The sequence below is a fragment of the Sebastes fasciatus genome, chromosome 9 (assembly GCF_043250625.1).
Source record: "Sebastes fasciatus isolate fSebFas1 chromosome 9, fSebFas1.pri, whole genome shotgun sequence".
NCBI classification, from domain to species: Eukaryota; Metazoa; Chordata; class Actinopteri; order Perciformes; family Sebastidae; genus Sebastes; species Sebastes fasciatus.
In genome coordinates this window covers 31,055,583-31,073,118 of record NC_133803.1, presented here as the reverse complement: position 1 = coordinate 31,073,118, position 17,536 = coordinate 31,055,583, and the positions used below count along the sequence as shown (strand labels likewise).

Genomic DNA, 17,536 nt, shown 5'->3' with positions numbered 1-17,536 from the left:
TACCTGTCAAAGTTTGCGTATAACGTTTGTGTGTTTGTTTTTTGATTTTTTTTAAATCTAGCTCAATAGAAGAAAATGAGAGAAAGTAGAGCTACAGACCTGGTGCATTAAAGCTCAATTAGGACCAAGAGAGTAAAAAGCATCCTGTGCTCCTTTCACATCTTACTTTTTCTACCTGTTTGGATTATTCAGTTCAGTATCGTGGAATAAAACAATGGACTAATGTTACACTACAGCAGGCTGAGCAGAGACAACAACTGGTGAGTGAAACATCCACATTTAGTCTTTATTGACTTAAATTATAGTTATGAAGAAATCAGTCAGACTGTTAGATTAATGTGTTGTTTAACTCCCTGTTTACTGTATCTCCGGACCTGTGTGTGTGCACATTTGACCCTGGCACTGGCAAGACGCAGGGCTGGCCTTAGGAGTTATCTGTAGCCTCCAGTACCTCCTCCTTTCAATACTGAGGAGTTATCTGTAGCCTCCAGTACCTCCTCATTTCACTATAGAAACCATAATAAGGTGGCAATTGGCTGGAGAAGATCACTAGATAACAACCTACTTGCTCTTGGCTATATCGTAAGTTATTTCCAGTAAATATCACAAATAAAACATGTGTGTTCTGATAAAAAAAAAAATGTACGAACGTAGGAATATAACAAGTACTACTAACCCATCTTTTAAGTGCTCCAGCTCCAGTCTGATCTGGAGCTCACAGCTGATCTGTACGTGGTTTGTTTACATGAAGGAACAGAAGTGCAGATTTAACGTATTCAGTGGACAGACGCTCGCATCCAGTTAGGACAAGGTGTTAATTTATAACCTGATTTTGTGGACATAACAGCATGTGTATGCGTGCGTGCGCGCCTGTGCGCATAAGTGGCAGTATGTATACACCTCTCTGTCAGTTTCTTTCTTTCATGAAACATGATAATGTTAAAGATACACTTAATAAAGGCTATATGAGGTGAAAAAAATGCCCCTCCTGTCAAAGCTGATTGCCCGTCCGGCACTAACACTCTGGCGCCGACCCTGGCCTGAGTAGTCATTTAAATAATAATAATAACATTTTTCTCCTATTAGCGCTGAAAATATTGATCAACAGGAAATTAATTGATTAGAGAATTGATGAATTGTTTCGGTTTTAATATTTTAATTGAATGTTTCTCACACGTTAATATTTGCTGTTTTACTTTCACAGAAAACAGAGAAAAGCAGCACATTTCCACATCAGAGAAACTCTAGTTATGAAATATAAAGACTATAAATGTTCAACTTTTTATTTAAACTGAGATGAAACAGAGAAAATTAACAAATCTGAACATTTAAAAAACTGGAACTAGATCTTATTTGTATTACAGAAATTATTTAAATTAATTGATAATGTAAAACGCAGTCAGGACTCAATCATCTGTTGTGACTTCTTGCTGTAGTTTTTATATCATTTTAATATTTTGCAGCGAGGATGTCCACTTCTCTGAAACACCGGCTGTTTGTCGGCGAGCCGATGGGAAACAAGTCGGTGACGTCTCTGCCGGGCATCGGAAAGATTCTGGGGAAGAAGCTGGAGCAGCAGGGCTTCGACAAGGTGGACAAAAACACACAAAACTACAGCGTTTACATCCGTCATGTATTTGAGATGATCAATTATTTTATTATCGTTTTAATCTGTCGATATTTTTTCTATAAAATTCATATTCAACTCTGAGTTGTTGTCAGTAAACCTGACAATCCCAACTCAAAGGTCCACTTACTTGCCTTTTCCGGGGCTTTCAACCATGTAAACTTATATAATAAAGACCTTTTTATAAATTCAAATTTAAGTCAGTTTAATAACTTTTATTGTAAACTTGAATGTCCGACTCTTTGATGAATCTGATCCACGTTCTTCTTTTTTTGTTTGTGTATTTCATGTATTTTTTGTTTGTGTCTTTCGTGTATTTTGTTTGTTTTTCATTTATTTTTTTGTGGGGTTTTTTCTGTGTTTTAAATGTAATTTCTGTGTTTTTTTTATATATATATTTTCGACATGTATTTTCTGATTTTTCATGTTTTCTGTGTGATTGTAATGTGTTTTTTAAAAAAAATTTTTAATGTATTTTCTTTGTGTTTCCAGGCCTACGTAGTTCTGGGTCAGTTCCTGACGCTAAAGAAAGACCGCGAGATGTTCACCGATTGGCTGAAGGATGCCAGCGGCGCGAACGCCCGTCAGGCCAGACACTGCGATCAGTGTCTGAGGGATTATTGTGACGCCTTCACCAGAGACCCCGCCTCTTCCTGTTCATCCCGAGCTCCTCACTTCCTGCATCTGAAGCTTCAATCACAGCTCATAACTCTGTTGGCTTTAAAGCATTTCAGCCGGCTTCACGCCAGCTCGCTGTGACATCACAGGTGTTTCTTTACTGTTTTTATGAGCTTGTTTCTTTGGGGAAAGTTGAATAAAAGCTTTGTGTCTGGATAGCTGGTGGTGCGTTCAGGGTCTCTACGGAACCTGTAAACTGGTGACACATTAAATCAACATCAACGAGGTCGTGTTTCATTCATTTTGCAGTATTTCACAAGAAAAGAACCAACACTAAATAAATGTTGTACAATAGAGAAGTATTTTTATGTTTTGACCATCTTGTGTCTGTGGAGGACAGAACCTGCCAAAATCAAAAATAAATGAATAAATTAGTTGATAATTATGAGTAGAAAAAATATTAAAAATAAATGTAGCCATTAATTAATTGATAAACTGTGACAAAAATGTATGTTTGTTTAAATTTGCTTCTTTATTTATTTATATTTGTATTAATTCCCTTATTTGTTTACTCTTCTGTTTAATTTTCCTTTTTATTTATGTATTTATTTGTATACATTTTTTAATTAATTAATTTAGTATTTTTTTTAAATGCATGTCAATATTTATGTATTTTTGCTTTTTTAAAATTATTTCTGCAGGATTTCCCTTTGCATTTCACCCTATTTATTTCCCCAAACGTATTTATTATTTATCAACGTATATACATGCATTTAAAAATAAATATAAAATAATTAAAAAATAAATGCAAAAATATATAAATACATTTAAAAATCTATAAAAATAAATATATGAATAAATAAAATTAAACAGAGGAGTAAATAAATAAGGGAATTAATTAAAACAAATATCAATTTGTCACATTTTATCAATTAATTAATGGTTACATTTATTTTTAATATTATTTTTGCCACATAACATTTATTTATTGAGTCATTTATTTATTTATTTTTGATTTTAGCAGGTTCTGTCCTCCATTTGTGACATCCTGATGCTAAACTACAGAATAATCGTCCACAGCCATGTTAGCGCCCCTCAGTGGCTGTGACCAGAACAAGAAGCCTTTACAGATATCAGCCAGTGGCGGAAACAGTACTCCCATATTTTACTGCAGTAAAAGTACTATTACCACAGTGTAAAAGTACTCCAGGTGTCGGTTGAAGCTCCATTTGATCTCCAAGACGTCACCGAGCTCCGCTCCACTGATCTGCTTCCGCTTCTCCTGGTCGGTCAGCGGAGCTGCCATGTTCACACTGAGACAGCCGAGAGGAGGAGCACGGAGAGCGGACTGAGAGGTGAGGACGAGCCGCTGGAGTGAAGGAGAATCACCTGGCAAGTAGAGAAGATCACCTGGCAGGTAGAGCAGGAAGAACAACAAGCAGACACGAAGACACGCCCACAGAGGAGACCAGCTGTTACTGAGGGGGCGGGACCTGGAGGGACCTGGATGAACCAAGAATAAAGTCATATTACGAGAATAAAGTCACAAGTTTACGAGAAAAAAAGTTGTAATATTATGAGAATAAAGTCATAATATTGTAAAGTAGTAATTTTACGTGCTATTTTCTTTTTTTCTCGTAAAGTTATGACTTTATTCTCAAAATATTACCACTTTTTTCTCGTAAAGTTATGACTTTATTCTCGCAATTTTACAACTTTTCGTAAAGTTATGACTTTATTCTTGTAATATTACGCCTTTTTCTCGTAAAGTTATAACTTTATTACTTTACTCTGTCGCACATTTGCACTTTGGCCCTCACTGCATTAGACTTATATACTATATACTTAGACTATAAAAAAGTTATAATATTACTATTACTATTTACTCAACTACATTCAGCTGATGATCCAGTAAAAAGTGTTGAATGCAGGACTTTTACTTTTAGTGGAGTATTTTCAGTGTGGTACTAGTACTAGGATCTCAGTACTTCTTCCACCACTGCATCTGAAATATGCTTTAAATTATAATAAACTTATATAAGATAGTTGGTTTTTCTGTACAGACGTAAAATCTGATCTGAATATTAACGTAAAAATATAAACATAAAATCTACAAACAAGTTTTTCCATCCTTAAAAAAATGTTTTATTCCTTTTTATTTTATATAATTTTCTTTCCAAGATTTAGCTATGGCCTGCAGCGCTACAGATAACTCCTCAGGCACGCCCTGCGTCTTGCCAGTGCCAGGGTTAAAATGCACACACACAGGTGCCGAGATACAGTAAACAGGGAGTTAAACAACACATTAATCTAACAGTCTGACTGATTTCTTCATAACTATAATTTAAGTCAATAAAGACTAAATGTGGATGTTTTACTCACCAGTTGTTGTCTCTGCTCAGCCTGCTGTAGTGTAACATTAGTCCATTGCAGTGTCGGCGTTACAGGCGGGCCATGGGGGTCCAGGCCCGTCCAAAAAGGTCACTTTGCCCCCTCAGTTGAATTCTCTCCTGACAAAAAAACTAAACTGAAATAACAGCTAAGCTATAAGTAAAATTAAGTTATTCAGTTTGGTAATGGAAGGACTTAACACTGCAATGCAAAATAAAGCACAAACAGTGATAGTTTTGCATTTAGGAGACTAGGACATGTACTTAGGCTTGATTACATTGTTTTCTATTGGAGTGTCCTAACTGGCCGCGAGCAACACGGCGCTGCACAGCGACGTTTTGTCTGAACTTCTATCGGATAACTTGTTCCTATGTTTTCCTGTCACTCATATTGAGAGGAACGGCTGATTAGTTTAGATAAAATGAGCCGAGAAAACCGGGTCAGTTGTCCTGGATGTAAATGAAAATATTAACTTGATTAGTGAAACTTTCAGCACAGGCATTGTCGCTCGCAGTTATATGTAATAAAGTTCACTAGTGAAACTTAATAACGAGCTACCTGTCAGAGTTTGCGTATAACGTTTGTGTGTTTGTTTTTTGAATTTTTTTAAATCTAGCTCAATAGAAAAAAATTAGAGAAAGTAGAGCTACAAACCTGGTGCATTAAAGCACAATTAGGACCAAGAGAGTAAAAAGCATCCTGTGCTCCTCTCACATCTTACTTTTTCTACCTGTTTGGATTATTCTGTTCAGTATCGTGGAATAAAACAATGGACTAATGTTACACTACAGCAGGTTAAGCAGAGACAACAACTGGTGAGTGAAACATCCACATTTAGTCTTTATTGACTTAAATTATAGTTATGAAGAAATCAGTCAGACTGTTAGATTAATGTGCTGTTTAACTCCCTGTTTACTGTATCTCCGGACCTGTGTGTGTGCACATTTGACCCTGGCACTGGCAAGACGCAGGGCTGGCCTTAGGAGTTATCTGTAGCCTCCAGTACCTCCTCCTTTCAATACTGAGGAGTTATCTGTAGCCTCCAGTACCTCCTCATTTCACTACAGAAACCATAATAAGGTGGCAATTGGCTGGAGAAGATCACTAGAAAACAACCTACTTTCTCTTGGCTATATCGTAAGTTATTTCCAGTAAATATCACAAATAAAACGTGTGTTTTCTGATAAAAAAAAAAGTACGAACGTAGGAATATAACAAGTACTACTAACCCATCTTTTAAGTGCTCCAGCTCCAGTCTGATCTGGAGCTCACAGCTGATCTGTTCCTGGTTTGTTTACATGACGGAACAGAAGTGCAGATTTAACGTATTCAGTGGACAGACGCTCGCATCCAGTTAGGACAAGGTGTTAATTTATAACCTGATTTTGTGGACATAACAGCATGTGCATGCGTGCGTGCGCGCCTGTGCGCATAAGTGGCAGTATGTATACACCTCTCTGTCAGTTTATTTCTTTCATGAAACATGATCATGTTAAAGATACACTTAATAAAGGCTATATGAGGTGAAAAAAATGCCCCTCCTGTCAAAGCTGATTGCCCGTCCGGCCCTGACACTCTGGCGCCGACCCTGGCCTGAGTAGTCATTTAAATAATAATAATAAATTTGTTCTCCTATTAGCGCTGAAAATATTGATCAACAGGAAATTAATTAATTAGAGAATTGATGAATTGTTTCGGTTTTAATATTTTAATTGAATGTTTCTCACACGTTAATATTTGCTGTTTTACTTTCACAGAAAACAGAGAAAAGCAGCACATTTCCACATCAGAGAAACTCTAGTTATGAAATATAAAGACTATAAATGTTCAACTTTTTATTTAAACTGAGATGAAACAGAGAAAATTTACAAATCTGAACATTTCAAAAACTGGAACCAGATCTTATTTTTATTAGAGAAATGATTTAAATGAATTAATAATCTATAACGCAGTCAGGACTCAATCATCTGTTGTGACGTCTTGCTGTAGTTTTTACCTAATTTAATATTTTGCAGCGAAGATGTCGTCCACTTCTCTGAAACACCTGCTGTTTGTCGGCGAGCCGATGGGAAACAAGTCGGTGAGGTCTCTGCCGGGCATCGGAATGATTCTGGGGCGGAGGCTGGAGCAGCAGGACTTCGACAAGGTGGACGAAACACACAAAACTACGGCGTTTACATCCGTCATGTATTTGAGATGATCAATTATTTTATTATCGTATTAAACTGTCGATATTTTCTCTATAAAATTCATATTCAACTCTGAGTTGTGTCAGTAAACCTGACAGTCCCAACTCAAAGGTCCACTTACTTGCCTTTTCCGGGGCTTTCAGCCATGTAAACTCATATAATAAAGACCTTTTTATAAATTCAAATTTGAATCAGTTTAATAACTTTTATTGTAAACTTGAATCTCAGACTGTTCAGACTCTTTGATGAATCTGATCCACGTTCTTCTTTTTTTGTGTGTGTGATTTTCATGTTTTTTTTTAATGTGAGTTTTTGTGTGCATGTTTTTTTTATGTATTTTTTTATTTGTTTTTCCGTATGTTTTGCTTTTTTATATATTTTTTTGTGTTTGTCTCGTTTTTTTTGTTTTTCATGTATTTTTTTGTTTGTGTCTTTCGTGAATTTTTTATTTTTTATGGGTTTTGAATTTTTGTTTTTTTGTTTTCCCAGTTTTTTTTGTGTTTTAAATGTGTTTTTATATATATATATATATATTCTACGTTTTTTTCCATGTATTTTCAATTTTTTCATGTTTTCTGTGATTTTTTTAATGTATTTTCTGTGTTTTTTTTCATGTTTTCTGTGTGATTGTAATGTATTTACTGTGTATAATTAATGTATTTTCTGCGTGTTTCCAGGCCGACGCAGTTCTGGGTCAGTTCCTGAATCTAAAAAAAGACCGCAAGAGGTTCACCAAGTGGCTGAAGGTCGCCAGCGGCGCGGACTCCCGTCAGGCCGGATCCTGCGATCAGTGTCTGAGGGAGTGGTGTGTCAACAACCTCTAAGACTCCGCCTCTTCACCAGAGACCCCGCCTCTTCCTGTTCATCCCGAGCTCCTCACTTCCTGCATCTGAAGCTTCAATCACAGCTCATAACTCTGTTGGCTTTAAAGCATTTCAGCCGGCTTCTCGCCAGCTCGCTGTGACATCACAGGTGTTTGTTTCCTGTTTTTATGAGCTTGTTTCTTTGGGGAAAGTTGAATAAAAGCTTTGTGTCTGAATAGCTGGTGGTGCGTTCAGGGTCTCTACGGAACCTTTTAGCTGGTGACACATTAAATCAACATCAACGAGGTCGTGTTTCATTCAGTTTGCAGTATTTCACAAGAAAAGAAGCAACACTAAATAAATGTTGTACAATAGAGAAGTATTTTTATGTTTTGACCATCTTGTGTCTGTGGAGGACAGAACCTGCCAAAATCAAAAATAATTTCACCCCTTATTTATTTCCCCAAACGTATTTATTATTTATCAACGTATATACATGCATTTAAAAATAAATATAAAATAATTAAAAAATAAATGCAAAAATATATAAATACATTTAAAAATCTATAAAAATAAATATATGAATAAATAAAATTAAACAGAGGAGTAAATAAATAAGGGAATTAATACAATGATAAATAAATAAAGAAACAAATTAAAACAAATATCAATTTGTCACATTTTATCAATTAATTAATGGTTACATTTATTTTTTATATTATTTTTGCCACATTTAATAACATTTAATTATTGAGTCATTTATTTATTTATTTGGGATTTTGGCAGGTTCTGTCCTCCATATTTGACCTCCTGATGCTAAACTACAGAATAATCGTCCACAGCCATGTTAGCGCCCCTCAGTGGCTGTGACAAGAAAAAGAAACCTTTACAGATATCAGCCAGTGGAGGAAGAAGTACTCCCATATTTTACTGCAGTAAAAGTACTATTACCACAGTGTAAAAGTACTCCAGGTGTCGGTTGAAGCTCCGTTTGATCTCCACGACGTCACCAAGCTCCGCGATGCCCCGGACACTGATCTGCTTCCGCTTCTCCTGGTCGGTCAGCGGAGCCGCCATGTTCACACTGAGACAGCCGGGAGGAGGAGCACGGAGAGCGGACTGAGAGGTGAGGACGAGCCACTGGAGTGAAAGAGAATCACCTGGCAAGTAGAGAAGATCACCTGGCAGGTAGAGCAGGAAGAACAACAAGCAGACACGAAGACACGCCCACAGAGGAGACCAGCTGATACTGAGGGGGCGGGACCTGGAGGGACCGGGAATAAAGTCATATTACGAGAATAAAGTCACAAGTTTACGAGAAAAAAAGTTGTAATATTAATGGAAGGACTTAACACTGCAATGCAAAATAAAGCACAAAGTGATAGTTTTGCATTTAGGAGACTAGGACATGTACTTGGGCTTGATTACATTGTTTTCTATTGGAGTGTCCTAACTGGCCGCGAGTGACACGGCGCTGCACAGCGACGTTTTGTCTGAACTTCTATCGGATACACGGTTCCTATTTTTTCCTGTCACTCATATTGAGAGGAATGGCTGATTGGTTTAGATAAAATGAGCTGAGAAAACCGGGTCAGTTGTCCTGGATGTAAATGAAAATATTAACTTGATTACTGACACTTTCAGCACAGGCATGGACGCTCGCAGTTATATGTAATAAAGTTCACTAGTGAAACTTTATTACAAGCTACCTGTCAAAGTTTGCGTATAACGTTTGTGTGTTTGTTTTTTGAATTTTTTTAAATCTAGCTCAATAGAAAAAAATGAGAGAAAGTAGAGCTACAAACCTGGTGCATTAAAGCTCAATTAGGACCAAGAGAGTAAAAAGCATCCTGTGTTCATTTCACATCTTACTTTTTCTACCTGTTTGGATTATTCTGTTCAGTATCGTGGAATAAAACAATGGACTAATGTTACACTACAGCAGGCTGAGCAGAGACAACAACTGGTGAGCGAAACATCCACATTTAGTCTTTATTGACTTAAATTATAGTTATGAAGAAATCAGTCAGACTGTTAGATTAATGTTTTGTTTAACTCCCTGTTTACTGTATCCCGGCACCTGTGTGTGTGCATTGTAACCCTGGCACTGGCAAGACGCAGGGCGTGCCTGAGGAGTTATCTGTAGCCTCCAGTACTTCCTCATTTCACTACTGAGGAGTTATCTGTAGCCTCCAGTACCTCCTCCTTTCACTACAGAAACCATAATAAGGTGGCAGTTGGCTGGAGAAGATCACTAGATAACAACCTACTTGCTCTTGGCTATATCGAAAGTTATTTCCAGTAAATATCACAAATAAAACGTGTGTTTTCTGATAATAAAAAAAAAAGTATGAACGTTGGAAGATAACAAGTACTACTAACCCATCTTTGAGGTGGTAACGTCTTCAGCTCCAGTCTGATCTGGAGCTCACAGCTGATCTGTACGTGGTTTGTTTACATGACGGAACAGAAGTGCAGATTTAACGTATTCAGTGGACAGAGAGCGTCCGTAAACTGAGATGAAACAGAGAAAATAACAAATCTGAACATTTCAAAAACTGGAACCAGATCTTATTTTTATTAGAGAAATGATTTAAATGAATTAATAATCTATAACGCAGTCAGGACTCAATCATCTGTTGTGACTTCTTGCTGTAGTTTTTACATGATTTTAATATTTTGCAGCGAGGATGTCGTCCACTTCTCAGAAACACCGGGAGTTTGTCAAAGAGCCGATGGAAAACAAGTCGGTGGCGTTTCTGCCGGGCATCGGAAAGACTCTGGGGCGGAGGCTGGAGCAGCAGGGCTTCGACAAGGTGGACGAAACACACAAAACTACAGCGTTTACATCCGTCATGTATTTAAGATGATCAATTATTTTATTATCGTTTTAATCTGTCGATATTTTCTCTATAAAATTCATATTCAACTCTGAGTTGTTGTCAGTAAACCTGACAGTCCCAACTCAAAGGTCCACTTACTTGCCTTTTCTGGGGCTTTCAGCCATGTAAACTTATATAATAAAGACCTTTTTATAAATTCAAATTTAAATCAGTTTAATAACTTTTATTGTAAACTTGAATGTCAGACTGTTCAGACTCTTTGATGAATCTGATCCACTTTCTTCTTTTTTGTGTGTGACTTACATGTTGTTTTTTAATGTGAGTTTTTGTGTGCATGTTTTTTTTGTGTATTTTTTCATTTGGTTTTCCGTGTGTTTTGTTTTTTATATATATATTTTTGTGTTTGTCTCGTTTTTTTTTGTGTTTTTCATGTATTTTTTGTTTGTGTCTTTCGTGAATCTTTTATTTTTTAATTTTATTTTTTGTGGGTTTTGAGTTTTTGTTTTTTTCTGTTTTCCCAGTTTTTTTAGTGTTTTAAATGTGTTTTTTTTATATATATATATATATTTTCTACGTGTTTTTTCATGTATTTTCAGTTTTTTCATGTTCTCTGTGTGATTGTAATGTATTTACTGTGTATAATTAATGTATTTTCTATGTGTTTCCAGGCCATGGTGGTTCTGGGTCAGTTCCTGGTGCTAAATGAAGACCGCGAGAGGTTCACCGAGTGGCTGAAGGACACCAGCGGCGCGAACTCCCGTCAGGCCGGATCCTGCGATCAGTGTCTGAGGGAGTGGCATGACGCCTTCATCTGAGACTCCGCCTCTTCACCGAAGACCCCGCCTCTTCCTGTTCATCCCGAGCTCCTCACTTCCTGCGTCTGAAGCTTCAATCACAAGCATTAAAGCATTTCAGCCGGCTTCACGCCAGCTCGCTGTGACATCACAGGTGTTTGTTTTCTGTTTTTATGAGCTGGTTTCTTTGGGGAAAGTTGAATAAAAGCTTTGTGTCTGAATAGCTGGTGGTGCGTTCAGGGTCTCTACGGAACCTGTTAGCTTGTGACACATTAAATCCACGTCAACGAGGTCGTGTGAGGACGAGCCGCTGGAGTGAAGGAGAATCACCTGGCAGGTAGAGCAGGAAGAACAACAAGCAGACACGAAGACACGCCCACAGAGGAGACCAGCTGGTACTGAGGATGCGGGGCCTGGAGGGACCTGGAGGGACCTGGATGGACCGAGAATAAAGTCACAAGTTTACGAGAAAAAAAGTTGTAATATTATGAGAATAAAGTCATAATATTGTAAAGTAGTAATTTTACGTGCTATTTTCTTTTTTTCTCGTAAAGTTATGACTATTCTCGTAATTTTTACGACTTTTTTTCTCCCTAAGTTATGACTTTATTCTCGTAATATTACGACTTTTTTTCTCATAAAGTTATGACTTTATTCTCACAATAATAAAACTTTTTCTTGTAAAGTTCTGACTTTACTCTCACAATATTACCATAAGCTTCCAAGTACTAGAGAAAATGCTGAATGTTGATATTAGTTGCCTCTTTGATTGTGTGGAGTGGTTTGTTGAACACGCCACGTTGTTGGTGACTTTGCTAGCTTAGTCTGAGCTGTAGCTGGCTAATCAACAGCAACTTCAACTGATTTAATTTTGTTTTAGCATCTTTGAGAAGCTTTGTCGCTGTGAGACTGACTGTGGGAGATCTAACAGCATTTCTGTATTACCAGAATAAATGGCGAGTTGGAGCCAAAAGTGACGGTGTGTGTACATCATTAATAACACAACGCAAGAGAGAGTACACAACTGCTACACTGGCAAGACGCAGGGCGTGCCTGAGGAGTTATCTGTAGCCTCCAGTACTTCCTCATTTCACTACTGAGGAGTTATCTGTAGCCTCGAGTACTTCCTCATTTCACTACAGAAACCATAATAAGGTGGCAGTTGGCTGGAGAAGATCACTAGATAACAACCTACTTGCTCTTGGCTATATCGTGAGTTATTTCCATTAAATATCACAAATAAAACGTGTGTTTTCTGATAAAAAAAAAAAGTACGAACGTAGGAAGATAACAAGTACCAGTACCAAGTATCAGCTCCAGTCTGATCAGAGGCCTGTACTACGAAGCGAGTTCAACATACCCAGGGTATCTTCTCGTTATCTGGCTTCACTTAACCTAACAAACGAGATCTCACTAAACTGTACTACGAAGCTGGTTATCAACTCGGTAAGTCAACCCAGGGTTTTCCAATCTCGTTATGAGCGCGTTCACATGAACGAGGAGGTGTTTGCAACATATAACCAATCAGAGACATTGACAAGTCTACTGACAGCAGACAGAGTGGCACATTTAACAAAGAGTAAACTATATCAGACAAATACGAAGAAGTTAAACACTTAATCCAGACTAAAAGTAACATAGTTGAAGCTGCCAAATGCAGGAAGGACAGCTGGTGAAAGAAAAAACTCTGGATGTGTGAATGCGGAAATTAACAGATTTATTAATTTAACGGAATACTCAAAAGTCAGATATAGTCGTCTAAATATAAATAGCTTTAAAGAGTGTAATAAATAAATGGATTACACCTATTTTAAACCTGCGTTAACAAATTGGCGTCTATGACTTTTTAAACCTCCTTTCCCCTGCTTTTCCCCCTCTGTGGCGGTGTGAAACGGACTCGATAGGAAGTAAAAATAAATAAATATAAAAACATAATTCAAAGCGGTAAACACCCTCAACATAAATCCAACTGTCCTTTTTGCATTTGTCAGTTTTAACTGTGTTGTTTTTAGCCTGGATTATGATTTAAACTTCTTCATATATGTGTATTATGATCATACAATCACCGCACTGAGCTCTGATTGGTCAGTAGGAGGTGCTTTCATAGGAGTTGATCTCTTATCTGGAACATAACCTGCTCCGGAGCAGGTTAGCCGTTCAGCATAAGTTACCATGGTGATCTACCTCGATGAGAAGTGAACCAGCTTCGTAGTACGGAAAACCCAGAGTTAACCCTGAAGTTACCTCGATAACGCCAAATCCTGCCTCGTAGTACAGGCCTCTGGAGCTCACAGCTGATCTGTACGTGGTTTGTTTACATGACGGAACAGAAGTGCAGATTTAACGTATTCAGTGGACAGAGAGCGTCAGATGCTACACGATGCAGTGCGATAGTCGGACGCTCGCATCCAGTTAGGACACGGTGTTAATTTATAACCTGATTTTGTGGACATAACAGCATGTGTATGCGTGCGTGCGCGCCTGTGCGCATAAGTGGCAGTATGTATACACCTCTCTGTCAGTTTCTTTCTTTCATGAAACATGATCATGTTAAAGATTCACTTAATAAAGGCTATATGAGGTGAAAAAAATGCCCCTCCTGTCAAAGCTGATTGCCTGTCCGGCCCTGACACTCTGACGCCGACCCTGGCCTGAGTAGTCATTTAAATAATAATAATAAATTTGTTCTCCTATTAGCGCTGAAAATATTGATCAACAGGAAATTAATTGATTAGAGAATTGATGAATTGTTTCGGTTTTAATATTTTAATTGAATGTTTCTCACACGTTAATATTTGCTGTTTTACTTTCACAGAAAACAGAGAAAAGCAGCACATTTCCACATCAGAGAAACTCTAGTTATGAAATATAAAGATTATAAATGTTCAACTTTTTATTTAAACTGAGATGAAACAGAAAATTTACAAATCTGAACATTTCAAAAACTGGAACCAGATCTTATTTTTATTAGAGAAAGGATTTAAATGAATTAATAATCTATAACGCAGTCAGGACTCAATCATCTGTTGTGACTTCTTGCTGTAGTTTTTATATCATTTTAATATTTTGCAGCGAGGATGTCGTCCACTACTCAGAAACACCGGGAGTTTGTCAGGGAGCCGATGGGAAACAAGTCGGTGACGTTTCTGCCGGGCATTGGAAAGACTCTGGGGCGGAGGCTGGAGCAGCAGGGCTTCGACAAGGTGGACGAAACACACAAAACTACAGCGTTTACATCCGTCATGTATTTGAGATGATCAATTATTTTATTATCGTTTTAATCTGTCGATATTTTCTCTATAAAATTCATATTCAACTCTGAGTTGTTGTCAGTAAACCTGACAATCCCAACTCAAAGGTCCACTTACTTGCCTTTTCCGGGGCTTTCAACCATGTAAACTTATATAATAAAGACCTTTTTATAAATTCAAATTTAAATCAGTTTAATAACTTTTATTGTAAACTTGAATCTCAGACTGTTCAGACTCTTTGATGAATCTGATCCACGTTCTTCTTTTTTTGTGTGTGACTTACATGTTGTTTTTTAATGTGAGTTTTTGTGTGCATGTTTTTTTTCATTTGGTTTTCCGTGTTTTGTTTTTTATATATGTATATTTTTGTGTTTGTCTCGTTTTTTTGTGTTTTTCATGTATTTTTTGTTTGTGTCTTTCGTGAATTTTTTATTTTCTTATTTTATTTTTTGTGGGTTTTGAGTTTTTGTTTTTTTCTGTTTGCCCAGTTTTTTTTGTGTTTTAAATGTGTTTTTATATATATATATTTTATACGTGTTTTTTCATGTATTTTCAGTTTTTTCATGTTTTCTGTGTGATTTTTTTTAATGTATTTTCTGTGTTTTTTTTCATGTTTTCTGTGTGATTGTAATGTATTTTCTGTGTGTTTCCAGGCCTGCGTAGTTCTGGGTGAGTTCCTGCTGTTAAAGCAAGACTGTGAGATGTTCACCGAGTGGCTGAAGGACGCCACCTGCTCGAACTCCCGTGAGGCCGGATTGTGCTATGACTGTCTGAGGGAGTGGTGTGACAACTTCCTCTGACTCCGCCTCCTCACCAGAGACCCCGCCTCTTCCTGTTCATCCCGAGCTCCTCACTTCCTGCGTCTGAAGCTTCAATCACAGCTCATAACTCTGTTGGCTTTAAAGCATTTCAGCCGGCTTCACGCCAGCTCGCTGTGACATCACAGGTGTTTGTTTCCTGTTTTTATGAGCTTGTTTCTTTGGGGAAAGTTGAATAAAAGCTTTGTGTCTGAATAGCTGGTGGTGCGTTCAGGGTCTCTACGGAACCTTTTAGCTGGTGACACATTAAATCAACGTCAACGAGGTCATGTTTCATTCAGTTTGCAGTATTTCACAAGAAAAGAAGCAACACTAAATAAATGTTGTACAATAGAGAAGTATTTTTCTGTTTTGACCATCTTGTGTCTGTGGAGGACAGAACCTGCCAAAATCAAAAATAAATGAATAAATTAGTTGATAATTATGAGTAGAAAAAATATTAAAAATAAATGTAGCCATTAATTAATTGATAAAATGTGACAAATTTATGTTTGTTTTAATTTACTTCTTTATTTATTTATATTTGTATTAACTCCCTTATTTGTTTACTCTTCTGTTTAATTTTCCTTTTTATTTATGTATTTATTTGTATACTTTTTGTAATTAATTAATTTAGTATTTATTTTTAAATGCATGTAAATATTTATGTATTTTTGCTTTTTTTTAAATTATTTCTGCAGGATTTCCCTTTGCATTTCACCCTATTTATTTCCCTAAACGTATTTATTATTTATCAACGTATATACATGCATTTAAAAATAATTTAAAAATAAATGTAAAAATATATAAATACATTTAAAAATCTATAAAAAATAAATATATGAATACATAAAATTAAACAGGAGTAAATAAATAAGGGAATTAATACAATGATAAATAAATAAAGAAACAAATTAAAACATATCAATTTGTCACATTTTATCAATTAATTAATGGTTACATTTATTTTTTATATTATTTTTGCCACATTTAATAACATTTAATTATTGAGTCATTTATTTATTTATTTATGATTTTGGCAGGTTCTGTCCTCCATTTGTGACATCCTGATGCTAAACTACAGAATAATCGTCCACAGCCATGTTAGCGCCCCTCAGTGGCTGTGACCAGAAAAAGAAGCCTTTGCAGATATCAGCCAGTGGAGGAAGAAGTACTCCCATATTTTACTGCAGTAAAAGTACTATTACCACAGTGTAAAAGTACTCCAGGTGTCGGTTGAAGCTCCGTTTGATCTCCACGACGTCACCGAGCTCCGCGATGCCCCGGACACTGATCTGCTTCCGCTTCTCCTGGTCGGCCATGTTCACACAGAGACAGCCGGGAGGAGGAGCACGGAGAGCAGACTGAGAGGTGAGGACGAGCTGCTGGAGTGAAGGAGAATCACCTGGCAGGTAGAGAAGATCACCTGGCAGGTAGAGCAGGAAGAACAACGAGCAGACACGAAGACACGCCCACAGAGGAGACCAGCTGTTACTAAGGGGGCGGGACCTGGAGTGACCTGGAGTGACCTTGAGGGGCCTGGAGGGACCTGGATGGACCGAGAGTAAAGTCATATTACAGAATAAAGTCAGAAGTTTACTAGAAAAAAAGTTGTAATATTATGAGAATAAAGTCATAATATTGTAAAGTAGTAATTTTACGTGCTATTTTCTTTTTTTCTCGTAAAGTTATGACTTTATTCTCACAATATTACAACTTTTCGTAAAGTTATGACTTTATTCTTGTAATATTACGCCTTTTTTCTCGTAAAGTTATAACTTTATTACTTTACTCTGTCGCACATTTGCACTTTGGCCCTCACTGCATTAGACTTATATACTATATACTTAGACTATAAAAAAGTTATAATATTACTATTACTATTTACTCAACTACATTCAGCTGATGATCCAGTAAAAAGTGTTGAATGCAGGACTTTTACTTGTGGTGGAGTATTTTCAGTGTGGTACTAGTACTAGGATCTCAGTACTTCTTCCACCACTGCATCTGAAATATGCTTTAAATTATAATAAACTTATATAAGATAGTTGGTTTTTCTGTACAGACGTAAAATCTGATCTGAATATTAACGTAAAAATATAAACATAAAATCTACAAACAAGTTTTTCCATCCTTAAAAAAATGTTTTATTCCTTTTTATTTTATATAATTTTCTTTCCAAGATTTAGCTATGGCCTGAGACGCTACAGATAACTCCTCAGG

The 17,536-nt window shown here is 36.8% G+C and overlaps 4 protein-coding genes across 5 annotated transcripts; all 4 read left to right on the top strand.

Annotated features, from left to right (window-relative positions):
* Positions 1-426: 426 nt before the first annotated feature.
* LOC141774522 (barrier-to-autointegration factor-like) lies at positions 427-7,924 on the top strand. 2 transcript variants are annotated; one of them, XM_074647256.1, is made up of 3 exons: positions 427-582; positions 6,652-6,782; positions 7,503-7,924. In XM_074647256.1, the coding sequence occupies exons 2-3, from the start codon at positions 6,657-6,659 to the stop codon at positions 7,647-7,649; spliced, it is 273 nt and encodes a 90-aa protein (XP_074503357.1). In that variant the 5' UTR covers positions 427-582; positions 6,652-6,656; the 3' UTR covers positions 7,650-7,924. The 2 variants fall into 2 exon arrangements, with proteins under 2 accessions (XP_074503357.1, XP_074503359.1); XM_074647258.1 differs by lacking the exon at positions 427-582 and adding an exon at positions 5,685-5,773.
* On the top strand, positions 1,469-2,986 carry LOC141774520 (barrier-to-autointegration factor-like). Its single transcript, XM_074647254.1, has 2 exons — positions 1,469-1,591; positions 2,120-2,986. The coding sequence occupies exons 1-2, from the start codon at positions 1,469-1,471 to the stop codon at positions 2,384-2,386; spliced, it is 390 nt and encodes a 129-aa protein (XP_074503355.1). The 3' UTR covers positions 2,387-2,986.
* A 2,391-nt stretch (positions 7,925-10,315) lies between the features above and the next one.
* LOC141774526 (barrier-to-autointegration factor-like) lies at positions 10,316-11,362 on the top strand. The gene is made up of 2 exons (XM_074647263.1): positions 10,316-10,444; positions 11,140-11,362. Exons 1-2 carry the CDS (start codon positions 10,319-10,321, stop codon positions 11,284-11,286), a joined length of 273 nt encoding a protein of 90 aa, XP_074503364.1. The 5' UTR covers positions 10,316-10,318; the 3' UTR covers positions 11,287-11,362.
* Positions 11,363-12,381: 1,019 nt separating this feature from the next.
* Positions 12,382-15,529, top strand: LOC141774521 (barrier-to-autointegration factor B-like). Its single transcript, XM_074647255.1, has 3 exons — positions 12,382-12,477; positions 14,338-14,468; positions 15,170-15,529. The coding sequence occupies exons 2-3, from the start codon at positions 14,343-14,345 to the stop codon at positions 15,314-15,316; spliced, it is 273 nt and encodes a 90-aa protein (XP_074503356.1). The 5' UTR covers positions 12,382-12,477; positions 14,338-14,342; the 3' UTR covers positions 15,317-15,529.
* Positions 15,530-17,536: the final 2,007 nt, after the last annotated feature.

Coding starts and splice junctions, on each gene's coding strand:
- LOC141774520 (XM_074647254.1), top strand. CDS start 1,469: ATGTCCACTTCTCTGAAACACCGGCTGTTTGTCGGCGAGCCGATGGGA. Junction 1,592..2,119: donor AGCAGCAGGGCTTCGACAAG/GTGGACAAAAAC, acceptor TTGTGTTTCCAG/GCCTACGTAGTTCTGGGTCA.
- LOC141774521 (XM_074647255.1), top strand. CDS start 14,343: ATGTCGTCCACTACTCAGAAACACCGGGAGTTTGTCAGGGAGCCGATG. Junction 14,469..15,169: donor AGCAGCAGGGCTTCGACAAG/GTGGACGAAACA, acceptor GTGTGTTTCCAG/GCCTGCGTAGTTCTGGGTGA.
- LOC141774526 (XM_074647263.1), top strand. CDS start 10,319: ATGTCGTCCACTTCTCAGAAACACCGGGAGTTTGTCAAAGAGCCGATG. Junction 10,445..11,139: donor AGCAGCAGGGCTTCGACAAG/GTGGACGAAACA, acceptor ATGTGTTTCCAG/GCCATGGTGGTTCTGGGTCA.
- LOC141774522 (XM_074647256.1), top strand. CDS start 6,657: ATGTCGTCCACTTCTCTGAAACACCTGCTGTTTGTCGGCGAGCCGATG. Junction 6,783..7,502: donor AGCAGCAGGACTTCGACAAG/GTGGACGAAACA, acceptor GCGTGTTTCCAG/GCCGACGCAGTTCTGGGTCA.